This window comes from Mercenaria mercenaria, chromosome 19 (assembly GCF_021730395.1).
Source record: "Mercenaria mercenaria strain notata chromosome 19, MADL_Memer_1, whole genome shotgun sequence".
Taxonomy (NCBI): Eukaryota; Metazoa; Mollusca; class Bivalvia; order Venerida; family Veneridae; genus Mercenaria; species Mercenaria mercenaria.
Genome location: NC_069379.1, coordinates 16,657,391 through 16,671,557, shown reverse-complemented (window position 1 = coordinate 16,671,557; position 14,167 = coordinate 16,657,391). Strand labels below are relative to the sequence as shown.

At 36.7% G+C, this 14,167-nt stretch overlaps 1 protein-coding gene across 6 annotated transcripts in view; it reads right to left on the bottom strand.

Moving 5' to 3' along the window:
• The window catches only part of LOC123541791 (aminopeptidase N-like), an 88,532-nt gene that overhangs the window by 58,860 nt on the left and 15,505 nt on the right, over window positions 1-14,167 (bottom strand). For all 6 annotated transcript variants that reach the window (XM_053531355.1, XM_053531359.1, XM_053531357.1 and 3 more), the window contains exon 2: window positions 9,300-9,787. In XM_053531355.1, the coding sequence (XP_053387330.1) occupies window positions 9,300-9,603 (304 nt within the window). In that variant the 5' untranslated portion in view covers window positions 9,604-9,787. The remainder of the gene's footprint in view (window positions 1-9,299; window positions 9,788-14,167) is intronic.

The window sequence follows — 14,167 nt, the reverse complement described above, 5'->3', positions numbered from 1 at the left end:
TAACATGGCTCGAATTGATTTCCAGTTAAACAGAGAAGAAAATCAAACGCTGTATATCCTGCGATAAACAACGATTGACGCGCGGACCGGTAAGACAGCATTATGACGTCATTTATGACGTCATGTGGCCGTCTGACGTCCGATACATTACTCCTCGCGTAAATGAATTCCAGCAAAATATCTATTGAAATATATCAACGTGCATGTCAGAATGAAAACAATCAAGGCCTTCTTGTGATTTATCGTCTAATTTACCACGGTTCATCGTTCAGATGCTTCTGAATCAGTATTTAACCACTCGGGCTAACGCCCTCGTGTTTCAATTCCTACGCATCTGAACTCTGAACCGTGGTAAATTAGACGATAAACAACGCGAAGGCCTTGATTATTTGTTAAATAAAAAATCTTTGTAATACATTAACATAAACAGACTATATGATCCGCTTAAATGTAATAAATATATCGAAGCTTACAAATACAAGCGAGGCCTGCTTTTTTCAAGTTTAGACATGACACATATTTAAGACAAATATAAGTGTACAGGATCCCTGTACTTTTTTTTTCATTTATTTATTTATTTCTTTATTTTTTTGGCTACCGCGACGATATTTTGCTTTCACCAAATATGTTTATCTCCATTTTTCTTCTTCAAATTTTCCCGAACAGAGAACCATGTCGTCAACTGGATCACCCCGGTCTTTTGCTGCGTGTTTTAAGACTATTGATATACTTGATACAGAGAGTGTAGCTTTACAGCTGCCCAATAATTGAAAGGCATTGAATTTCCCCATTCTATCCAATAAAAGAAAATATTTGTGTCGATATCATGGTGTAAGATTTAGTGTAAATCTACCGTCATGTTAATTTTTCAGGTACATATTTCATTACCCGAACTTGAACAATTTTATTACGCTTTTAAGATTTGTACGTAAGAAGATATCCCGAAGTGTCAAATATTTTTCAAAGTGCTGGTGAACTTCTTGTAATCTAGGTTTCACCAATTTTAAATATGTAATTCAGCAATCTGTATTGTTGCAGGTTTTACCTCCATAGTTACATATGCTAATACATCTTCAATGATCTTGTTTGATTTATTGTTTATAGAACCGCCACATATGGCACGGTAAAAAAAAAACGATTTGGAACTTGTCAAGTTCGACAACTCTAAAAATTATCAAATTTTGCTATTTACCAATGAGTAGGTACCAGTATCATAAATTGAAACGTTTGTTAACAGCCATTTCAGTCCAGAAATCGATCGTGCGAGGCTGCTATTTCTAACAGACTATTGTTTGGTAAAGTCTGACTATGGCCGTATTGTTTCTGTTATTCAAGCGATCTAAGATTAATTCTCAACCCCTGCATCGTACATTACACCATGCCTCTCCAGAAATATTGCATCTGAAGGATATTTGAGCCACCAACATAGTGCGTTTGCGATCAGCATGGATCCAGACCAGTCTGTGCATCCGCATGCTGTTTCTAATTCCAATAGTATTTGAAAGCGAACAGCATGGATCCTGATCGGACTGCGCAGATGCGCAGGCTGGTCTGGACCCATGCTGGTCCCAAACGCACTACGTTGGTTTTCTCATGGCGCGGCTCATTTTGAGCTTATACTGGAACAGCCCTATTACAGACACCTTATGAAACACGAGAAAGATGCCTAGCCATGACCAGGTAAATGCAATGACTGAAAGTCTTTTTTTATTCTTGGGTTTAACGTCGCACCGAATTCATATGGCGACTTTCCAGTTTTGATGGTGGAGGAAGACCCAAGGGGCCCCTCTGTGCATTATTTCATCCCGGGAGGGCACCTGGATAGAACCACCGACCTTCCAAAAGTCAGCTGGATGGTTTCCTCATATGAAAAATGAATAAAATGAACGCTTCAGGTGAGGCTCGAACTCACATCGGTGAGGGACATGTGATTTGAAATCAACGACCTTAACCACTCGGACGCGGAGGCCCAAATGATTGAAAGCATTGCCAGCGTCAGAATTTAATACATACAAAAGAATCAAGTGGAGAAGATGGTGATAACCTTGAACTTGTGTTTTCATGTATATGTAAGTTCGTTCCGCAAAATGACATCTAAGTATATGTAAAACAAATTAGACCAATTTCAGGCCACTCTTTAGTAATTCATTTAACCTTTAGCCTGCTGGTACCAAGTGATTCTGTCTTTGCGACCATTGCAGACCAAGATTAGCCTGCATATCCGTGCAATCTGATCATGGTCTGCACTGTTCGCTATTCAATTAGTAAATTTGCATTGAACACACTTTAAATAACAAGTGGTACTTCCCAAATTAAATGGTGGACCAGTCCATTTTAGGTATTAGCAGGATAAAGTTAATTCGTGGGGTAATCGATCAGAAAGAATAGTGATTTGCTGATAATGAAAGAAGTGTATGCGCTTCCCTTTATAAAATTGCAGAAAACATGTGGAACGTCAAAGAATGTTCTTATCAATGGAAAATTTAAAAAATATGGCCACAGAAATGTTTCTGTAGTTTTGTTCAAATATTGCATATTTCACTTGGGGGCCCTAGACTAGAAATTACGACATAAAACTGAGAAAATTGTCAGCGTGACACTAGAAATCGTAGCCTATAGCGTTGGTTGATGAGAACTGTAAACTGGTACAGGCGAAACGCAACGTCGCCGCAAAACCGCGAATTATACCGTATCATCCGTACCAGTTTGTTATGAATATTCGTATGCGATAGATAATATGTTTTTTTTCGCGACAGGTATAAAGAGTTTGAAAGATACTCATATTTTATCGCTTTGTTAATGATTGGTTGACGTTTCATGTTACGGTTTGAGGTGTATGAAATTTCACCGTTGAAACATAGCACGTAGATCTGTCAATCCAACCAGGAAGCCAGTCATAAAGGAATGATGCGGTTAGACGTTATCATTACACGTTGTGTTCCCCCCCCCCACCCCCACCCCCAGGATCCTGTTCCACGATCCTACTCAGACACAACTTGAAACTTAGGTGAAAGTTTTTTTTTTCACAAAAATGCCTTAAATCAGATCCATTTTAGAAATTCAGATCCGAGGCGAATTTTGATTTTGGTTTAGTATGGGGGAACAGTACAATTTTATGTGGGTCCGTGCCTCAGAATTTTTTTGTCATGTGTACCTCCATTGGTACATTCTGACGTATATTTGACCTAGTTAAAGTATGAATATATGAAGCGATGTTATCTCTGAAAATTTGTAAATTTGGTCAAGCTGACAGTTTTTTTTTTTTTTAGTTTTTTTTTAATTTGGCTGTCGTCCGGTCCATCCGACTCGGCAGTTAAAGATACTAATATGCAACTAAATTATATTTTGAACTAAAATGAACGACGTCTGATACATATTCGAAGTACCCACAAACTTCCGTGAAACTGGACCCTAGTTAGTAGGATTTGTATGAAAATACTTTATCTCTTGCAAAGTTTTAATTTAGTTATTGTATAAATAAATCATGCATGCATATTGTATCGTTCAGTATATTTTGTCGAAATTAAGGGACTTTAAAGAAGTGTCTTCCATTATATACATCATACAGTGTACGGGCAAGTTACATTTTCATACAACTAGACGAACTACGTAAGTGATTAAGTTGGGAATTGAGTATTTTCATGAAATCTCTGTAGACTCTTCGCAGTATCGATTGCACATTCGGAAAAATTAGTACACTGCATAACTATATGTTGATACGTTCGACAAAAAGAAAGAAAAACAGCGACAACAATTTGCATGAAAGTTCATAAAGATACTATTTCGGATATAGATTCTATTTCGGATAAAGATTCTATTTCGGATGAAGATGCTATCTTAAGATGATACGATGTCTAGCATTACATATGATACAAAGATACAATATTGTAATAATGTGGTGTGACGCCATTTATTGTAGATAATATCTTGTTCGTGACAGGTAGAATATGAAGATGCAAGAAGATTAATTAGTGTTTAATACGCATGATGCAAGTTTTAAGTTACATTTGTAAACACACCGTGCCAGTCTGGGGACATTGAATTCAAGTCAGTTGCATACTTGTTAAGCTAAACAATTTCACATGCTTCATAATAATGGAGACGCCATATTGTTCTGTAAGTTTATTTTTCTTAACACAGTCATTAAATTAGACACAGTCATTAAATTAGGTCTGTACACCTAAACATACAGTTTTTTTTTTGCTTAAAATGTTATTGTGTGTGTGTGTGTGTGTGTGTGTGTGTTGCGTGTGTGTGTGTGTTTGTTCGGGTTTAACGTCTTTTTCAACAACTTTTCAGTCATATAAACGACGGTGTCTACTTGTAGCAGTGAGCACAATGCCCAACTTTATAGTGCTGCCTCACTGGAATATCACGCCGTAGACACGTGGCATGATACCACGTGGCATGATACCCCCACCAAGTCACACTATACTGACACCGGGCTGACCAGTCCTAGCACTATCCCCTTAATGCTGAGCGCCAAGCGAGGAAGCTGCAAGTATCATTTTTTAACGTCTTTGGTATGACGCGGCCGGGGATCGAACCCACGACCTCCCGCACTCGGAGCGGACGCTCTACCACTAGGCTACCGAGGCGGTTTCTGTCTTGCCATATTTATAGGTTATTAGATTGTAGTGAAAAGATGCACAAGTTCTGCAGCGGAAATACTGCGCACCTTTAGGAGCGCAATATAATTCCGCGAAAGAACGTGTGCATATGATTGATGCAAGACTGGCATTTTCGAAGCTCTCTATGATCGGTTCAATGTATGGTATATCAAATAAGAAACCATGGCTTCATACTATAAACAGTATCAATCATATCTGTCATTTTCAGCAGTCCTCTCTGACCTCACAAAATAAAAAAAAATATATGTTATTTAAGTATAGCTCTATACTCTAAAAAGTATATACATTTTACCACGGAATGATGAATCAAAATGTAAACAATGATTCCATTCACGTATGTCCCACAAAAAGAATGCATGTGTCATTCTCTTTGACCTGTCCACGGATTGATAAATCATATATATAATAGGGTTTTTATGACAGCAGCTCGATCTAGGATGCTGTATTCGGCTCGAGTGGATTTTGCCAGATCGGATCTCACGAGGCGCGCATGCGGATGCGCATATTAATGAAAACAGTCCGGCAACATACAATACGGAAGGTACAATACGGAATTATTTTCAGCCTGTTAGTATTTCCTTATGAAATGCAAGCTGTGTTTTGACAGAATTTATATAGGTATATAATAAAAACAATGATTTTTTAAGTATATGTCGCATAAAAAAAGCATATGTCATTTTCAGCGGACATTCTCATCTGTCCACGATTTGATAAATCACAAAATAAACAATGATTTAAGTAACTATATACTAAAAAAAAAAAAAAAAAAAAAAAAAAAAAACAAAACAAAAACCATATCTATGCCATTTTCAGTCATCTCTCTGGCCTGTCCACGGATTGAAAAATCACAAAAAAATAAACAATGATTTCGTGTAAGTATATGTCCCACGAAAAAAAGGCATATCTCTGTCATTTTCAGCCGTTCTCTCTGGCCTGACGACGAATTTATAAATCACAAAAAAACAACAGTGATTCTGTTTAAGTTTATACCCCAAAAAGCATATCACTGTCATTTTCAGCAATTCACTTTAACCCCGGTTATGATAACCAGCAGTTCAATGGTCTCCACAGACGTGTCAAAATAGACGCGGTGATTTTTTCGCTGATCAAATTAACAAAGAACCGAGAATGACAGCCAGACGCGGAGTTATCTTTGGGGAAATTAGAAAATCAAAATGATATCTTTGCAGGAAGTATATCTTAAGTCGTCCATGTTAAGTTCAAATATTGATATAATCTTGCATAAATGTCAAACTTTTTTCTCTCCATATTTTTTCACAGACAGCTGCACACGCTTATCGCCATTGACATCAGTTTGATATTAAAAACGTATGTTTAAAAATGGTATTAGTTAAGTAAATTGTGTCTCAAAGTAGGTTAATGCGCAATGCTTAATCATTAATATTCGTGGGGGACTAATTTTCGTGGATTTCGTGGTTGAGGCAATCCACGAAATTTAATCCCAACGAACAAGTAAAATTCTCATTCATTTTATCTTCAAAAGTTGAAATCCACGAATTCATATCCCCACGAAAATTCCGTTCTGACCAAAACCACGAAATTTCATGCCCACGAAATTGAATGATTTTACAGTATTACCGTGTGTATGATGCTATTCCTTGATTTCGTAAATCTTAAGTCTTGACTTAACCATTAGGACATGTTCTATTGCGTTACGGACCACCCACGTTGACAAGTAACAAACTGGTAAATAATTAGTTGATAAGAGGCAAGTAAATGAAATTCCAGAAACAATTGCCCAAAAATAAATACAAATCTGAATATAAAATAGCTTCTAATAATGCATAATGGAAAACGGATGACACTGAAAAGTTAAATGATTTGAGCCGCGCCATGTGAAAACCAACATAATGCGTTTCCGACCAACATCCGCGCAGTCTGGTCCATGATGTTCGCCAACGGTTTCTCTAATTGCAATAGACTTTGAAAGCAAACATCATTGAGACTGCACGGGTGCACGGGCTGGTATGCATCCGTACTGGTCGCAAAGCCATTATGTTGGTTTTCTCATGGTGTGGCTCCTTTGTGGCATGCATAATCAAATTCATGGGACATAAAAAGGTGAATATTACTTTTTATTATTAATGATTATATTCTTTTCAGTACCTGATGCACTATGTTTACTTGGTATGACTTATATGGGAATGGAATACTGTCTGTATGTGAAAAATGTACAATTTCAAAATTGTACATCTTTGAGATAATTAGTGTTGTACAACAAAAACCTACCGTCTGTAGAGGACTTAACGAAAGAAAATAGTACCCTTTAAAAGCATTTTTTTTTTAAATGTGGTCTATATTCGAAGGTGGCTTTTAAAACGCGTATCCTGCAAATATTTTATAGAAATTTCAAAAATTCGGCGACTGTCGCATGAATTTTGAGGAGTTAGAAGTGGCATCAGTATATAGTATATACTGGGACTTCGGTCAGATTCCGTTCTCATCGGGTTTCAAACCCAGATCTCATTGCAAAACGTCAGATCTCTTGCTATTTTATGGTTCCTATTCATCTGTCAGGGTCAATGTACCTCAAGTCGGTGCGTCTCATTTCTATCGTGGCACATGTAGCGAGGGTAAATGTTTGCATTTTTTGTCAAAAGAAAATTAACCTATGAAATACAGAGCTTGCATAAAAAAAAACAACAAAGTATACATTACAGTAAGTAAGGAATGTGACTAAAGAATTATCATAACCCGGTTTTCATGTTTCATACATTCATTTCGTAAAAATTGGGTGAACAAAATACAGCGATATTTCTGGTCGAGATAAAAGTAAAGAAAAAAAAACGCTTAAAAGAAATGTTTGCGAAGAAATTCCTCTGCTAATATTTAATTGTTGAAACTCTGTATTTAGTTTAAAAATTATAAAGCGTAACCAACTAAATTAAATGAACTTCACGAAACAGACTATAATACAATATTTCAAAATGCCACGAACGTTTCGCTGTAACCTGGCCTAAATGTGAACAAATTCAAGAAGTAATATGCTCCTGAACTTTATCAGGGCCAACGATTTGAGTGTACAATGCTCGAATTTGTGAGTTAGATGATATCACAAAATGTATAATTAATGAGATGACAATTATAACGGCGTGTGGTTGTCACGCTTGCGCAACTTCCGCCATGTGTTATAGTCTGTTTTCACCTTTACAAGAAATACTTGTTTACGTTGTCAATAAACCTTGTTACTATTACTCGATATTATTACAGAACCCATGTCTTCCAGCTTAACTTTTCCAGCTTAAACACACCGTGTGCCCGTTAAAGAATGATTTAGACTCTCTATGCCCTTGTGTAATCAGGAATAGCATCATCACGGTCTGGTAAACAATAAAATCAAATCGAATTAATTCGTGGTCAAGACCTTTAACTTTATTGTATCTTTCAGAAATTAGAACCAAAGAAAAAATCCATTTCAATTAAGTATGTCTCTTTTAGCAGTGTGTCAAATTTGGCTTGAATTCATATATGAATATTAAATAGATCCGTTTGTTTATCTTAGACATACTGTAGTCAGAAAAAAAAAACAGTGTGTGCTGATGCATTTTATTCAAGAGTACAGTTATCGTTCGGTACAACGCATTAAAACAGCTATTTATGTCTGAACACGGCGTAGGTAAATTTTGTTATCAAACTATGATAAAAAAACAACATTTATGCAAATCAGGACTGTCTTACTCTCAAATAGAAAATATTCTTATGCTCAAAACTAGATAAAAAGTGAATACTTTACATAACAGGTTAAACGTTTGTAAAGCCAACAAACCGCGATCGTGATTTTGTTTTTAGCTTTCCATGTCAGTCTTGGCGCTTTTTATAACTCCGTTCGAAACTTTTTATTTTTTCATAATTTAAAGTTTGTTTGTTTGTTTGTTTTGGGTTTAACGCCGTTTTCCAACAGTATTTCAGTCATGTAACGGCGGGCAGTTAACCTAACCAGTGTTCCTGGGTTCTGTACCAGTACAAACCTGTTCTCCGCAAGTAACTGCCAACTTCCCCACATGAATTATCAGAGGTGGAGGACTAATGATTTCAGACACAATGTCGTTTATCAAATAGTCACGGAGAACATACGCCCCGCCCGAGGATCGAACTCGCGACCCCGCGATCCGTAGACCAACGCTCTTACCTACTGAGCTAAGCGGGTGGGCTCATAGTGATTGTCATGCAAAAGACCATAATTATATCAATTATACGGTGCCCCTAAAGTGACACGTTCCACACTTTTTTTCAACTTAGGTAATGCGAGACTTTTTTTTTTATTTAAACGAAATAACTATCAGTACTAACTTTTTAAAAAGCCAGCGAGAGAGTTATTCAAATGAGCTTACACGTTCAACCAAAATCGATTTTATAAACTTAAATATATTTATACAGGTATAACGCTGAATTTGAATGCAAGTTCTCACTATTTGGTTCTATCATTAAAAATATTTAAAATAATGCTGATTTTCTTATATCTAATATATTTCACAGAGGTACATGCTTCTTTTCACAAAGCAGATTTTACAAAACTTTTTTTCAAAATCGATGTAAACATTTGTTCAATAAAATTAAAATTCAGCCTAAGGTCTTAACAAGAAAAATACTTAAAAAGGGTTCCTGATGAAAGGGCTTATGAAAAGACGGAAAAAAAAAACAACTTACAAATATCAGAGTTTCCTTCTGAAGCCCAGGTTTTGCACTGTTCAAGAGCTGCTGTTTCTCCACCGGAACTTCCATCGCCCGTCGTCGGAAAAGTACACTTGCATTCCACATCCCTCGCCGGACCGGCAAAATGCACTATAATGCCGACACCGACGGCAATAGCCAATGCCAAAAACACAAGAATAAATGCTTTTGCCGTCGTAATATAAAATCCGTTAGACATTTTAGCAGTGCTTTCACCGTTCACAGAATTTTCGTGCCTGTATTTAACATTAATGTCGGAGAGCTCGTATTCACTCGGCATAGCTTTATCACAAAACTGCTGCCGGAGACTTGTATACCCGATCCGTAGTAATATTATATACTATAGCACAGCTAGATCCCCCTCATCGAAATAAGCAACCGGATTAAACGGTTGTAAAATATATAAACCAAATAATTATCGATAAACAGCTTGTAGTCGTCTGATAGTAGATGATCTTGTGTCTCTGAAAGCAAAGACGACGCAGTTAGTTTATATTATCCATGTATGACAGAATGAAGGCATTGTTATTAAATAACTTTCCACTATAGACTAGTAATAGTTTAACAAAATGTTCTCGGTAGACCGAAAGACAATCGGATTTCGTCTGTTAGTTTATGACGAGACCAAAGACCAGAAAAAGCCTGTTTCAGAAATAAACCATGCAGATGAAACTGGAAAGTCAATGACTGGTACAGAAGCCAGGTGGCTACTTATCGTTTCACTGTTCCTATTTCCTATTTGAGCTGCGCCATGAGAAAACCAACATAGTGGCTTTGTGCAGTCTGGTCAGGATCCATGCAGTTCGCTTTCAAAGCCTGACCGTTAGCGAACATCATGGATCCTGACCAGACTGCGCGGATGCACAGTCTGGTCTGGATCCATACTGGTCGCAAATGCACTATGTTGGTTTTCCCATGGCGCGGCTCATTTCTAAATTCTTATTATGAACTATGAAAAATATCGACACTATAAAATGAAAATTTCACAACTGTCACTTCTCGTTTTTGATACATAAATTGAGAAGTGTGAAGTGAGAGATGTTAATTTCACATTTTGTTAAGTTCTCGTATCTTCCTATACGTTACGCAAAACAAACAAACTATGAAATGAGAAGTGGGAAATGTGACTTTCACATTTCACAGTTCTAACTTTTTGTTGTCGATGCAAAAAGGGTATTATATTTGCATTCTCTCAATTTCTAATGGGAGTAAAATTATTAAAGGGCAAGGAATGTCCGACAATATGTCAATTTTATATGAATGACATCCACAAGCCTTTCATAGCGCTGAATCGGACTTCTATTGAAATAGATATCGGATATGGCAGTTTGAAATTTAAGAAAATGGGTGACCGCGGAGGCAGCCATCCAGCTAGTGTGTTTATAACCTCATTTACACACTGCTGAATTCTTTATTTGGCACTTTTAGATAGATCAGTTTCATGTTTCTTGCGTGTAATAAGTAAAACCTTGGGATATGTTTGTGACCTCGACCTTCGGTCTCGGTCACAAACAATCCCGCGGGCTTCTGCAGACGTTAATACACCAAAAAACAAACATGTATTATCCCTACATTCATAACGTATAGCGGCCTTTATTGACGTTTAACGAAGTCATAAGAGAGGTCATAACTTATAGCGGCCTTTACTGACGTTTATTACATGAGTACCTATAAATAGTAACAAATTTGTGCTGAAAATTCTCTCATTATCGCATTGCGTCATGCATTATCACATTATCATTATAAGCCCCGGGGCCATTATCGATAATGGCCCTGGCGTTAGCGCGGGAAATTAACGTCCGTAAACAAAAATGACGTCATGGCGTTTCGTGGAGGTAAAACAGCGAATATTTCCGTTTTATTTTATCATCTTGAGCGTAACATCGTGTATTCTTCGTGAAATATCGTATTTTTATCCCTAAATTATGCAATAAGCAAGAAAGTACAACTATCTAGGTTACAGTAAATAGACACTTGTACAAATAATATAGAAACTGAAAAGCTGAAATTTATTGTGCCAGAAGATGCAAGTAGGCCTACCCATAAAAATGACACAAAAAACCATTTCTTACTATATTATAGGTAAACATGTAATAAACAGGTAAATACATGGGAGAGCGGTGCCTTTGAGTGATAATGGCCCTGGCAAGGTGATAATAGCCCGAGGGCTTTAGCCCGAGGGCTATTATCTTCTTCCAGGGCCATTATCACTCAAAGGCACCGCTCTCCCATTTATTAACCTATACTTATTGTGTCAGAAGAAAGTCATAACGTATAGCGGCTTTTACTGACATTTAACGGTGTCATAAGAGAGGTCGTAACGTATAGCGGCATTTATTGACGTGTAACGGCGTCACAAGAGAGGTCATAACGTGTAGTGGCCTTTATTGACGTTTATTGTGTCACAAGAGAGGTCATAACGTAGAGCGGCCTTTATTAACGCTTATTGTGTCACAAGAGAGGTCATAACGTGTAGCGGCTTTTATTGACGTGTAACGGTGTCACAAGAGAGGTCATAACGTGTAGCGGCTTTTATTGACGTTTATTGTGTCACAAGAGAGGTCATAACGTGTAGCGGCTTTTATTGACGTTTATTGTGTCACAAGAGAGATCATAACGTGTAGCGGCTTTTATTGACGTTTATTGTGTCACAAGAGAGAACATAACGTATAGCGGCTTTTATTGACGTTTATTGTGTCACAAGAGAGAACATAACGTATAGCGGCCTTTATTGACGTTTATTGTGTCACAAGAGAGAACATATCGTATAGCGGCTTTTATTGACGTTTATTGTGTCACAAGAGAGAACATAACGTATAGCGGCCTTTATTGACGTTTACTGGTGTCACAAGGGAGTTCAAAACGTATAGCGGCTTTTACTGACATTTGACGGTGTCATAAGAGAGGTCATTACGTAAAGTGGAGACGTTAAACGGTGTCATGAGGCTTTTTGAGAAATTTTCAATACGTTTTAAGTCATTACAACTTTCCTAAATGACACGTCTATGCAAAATATAACAAAACTGCCGCTCCGCTCGTCATTAAATTTATTGTCGTTGCGCACCAGGTATTTGATTTACAATATCAAACCTGACAAAGCTTTAATGTAATTAATACAGATAATAAAATACGCACATGCAACTGTTGCTTATATTTTATTATGTATACAGGCAATAATTTTCTTATTGACAGAATTTCTTTACACTTTGTGTACTGACTGAGAACCAAGTTTAAAACTGAAATATGCATTGAAAATCATAGGTACCCAGACTTTATATTGAATTATCTGCCCTTGAAAATAAATTTATTTCCAGCAGTTTCCAACTTTCTACGGCAAATCATTCATAACCAAGTCTGGGTACGTATAATTTGCTTTATTTCATATCTCTGTTTTTGATGTAAACATAGTTTAAAGAAGAAATTCTTTCTGTATGAAAATTTTGCCCAATTTCAATATAGACACTTTGACAAATGATGATAATGCAATACACTATCGCGTTCTCACCATCGTATTGGCGCGTTTTCACTATCGTATTGTCGCGTTTTCACCATCGTATTGTCGCGTTTTCACCATCGTATTGTCGCGTTTTCACTATCGTACTATCGAAGTATCGCGTTTTCGTTATCGTTGTATCGTGCTATCACAATTTCATTATCGCACGATGATGATAACACAACAGTGCGATGGTGATAACGCGAAAGTACGATGATGATAACGCCATAGTATGATGGCGACATCGCGACAGTTCGATGGTGATAACGCGATAGTACGGTAATGAAAATTGTGAAATAACGATATTTCGATAAAGAAAACGCGATACTACGGTAGTGTGAAGGCGAAAACGCGATAGTACGATGGTAAAAACGTGATAATATATCGCATTATCATCATCGTACTATCGTATTATCACATTTTCGTTATCGAAGTATCGCGTTATCATCATCGTGCTGCCGCGTTTTCATTATTGTAGTTTTATGATTTCGCGTCTTTCGAGTATTTCCAGTATCACGTTTCAGGTCAACACATTCAAAGGCGATGACCCTAATAGAATTCCGTATTTTTAAGTTAATACGCATGCTTCCTCAAAATTTCAGTTTGCTCAAAATCATTTAGAAAAAAAATAGTTGCTACATAATTTAACACATAGTCCAAAACGATCAGAACTGGCATAAGCATCTGCAAAATATGATAAAACCTGCATCTGAATTATTCGCTGGCTTGTAATTTTGCTAGAGACTTACGTGCACTTTAAAAATCCATTCTCTTTTCTTGGCCTAACGGTTTTCACGTAACCAATATATTCGCTGATATAAAATGCACTTTAATATTTTTTCCTTAAATATATCTAAACCTGCAACACTTCAAATTGAACATAATTTTGATTTTTAACAAGATACTGTCATCTGATAGTCCAGCTTTATCCAGTCATATCATTACAATTTTACGTTACATTATAATTTATGTTTTCATATCTAACAAATCTCTTCTTATTCCGATGCATCATTTCTGCTAATCATGATAAAATTTAGAGTTTGATGAATAATGTAATTTACTTTAAAAGAAATCTTTAGGCGGTGTAGTATATATCAGTGTAACATGTATAATGTAAGTAATGTAAGAATCTGTAAACTGAAAAGCATCGGTATATATAGAGTCAAACTCCGTCCGCTCGGACGCGTCGGGACCAGCAAATTTGTTCGAGTTATCAGCAGTTTGAGCCATCTAACAATTTACAGTGTACAGAGATTAGTGGGGTTTTCGAATTATCCGATTTTCTTAAGAAAATGAAATGAGTTATTTGGTTCCTGGATGTATTCGTTATATGTTTCGAGTACAGCAAAAC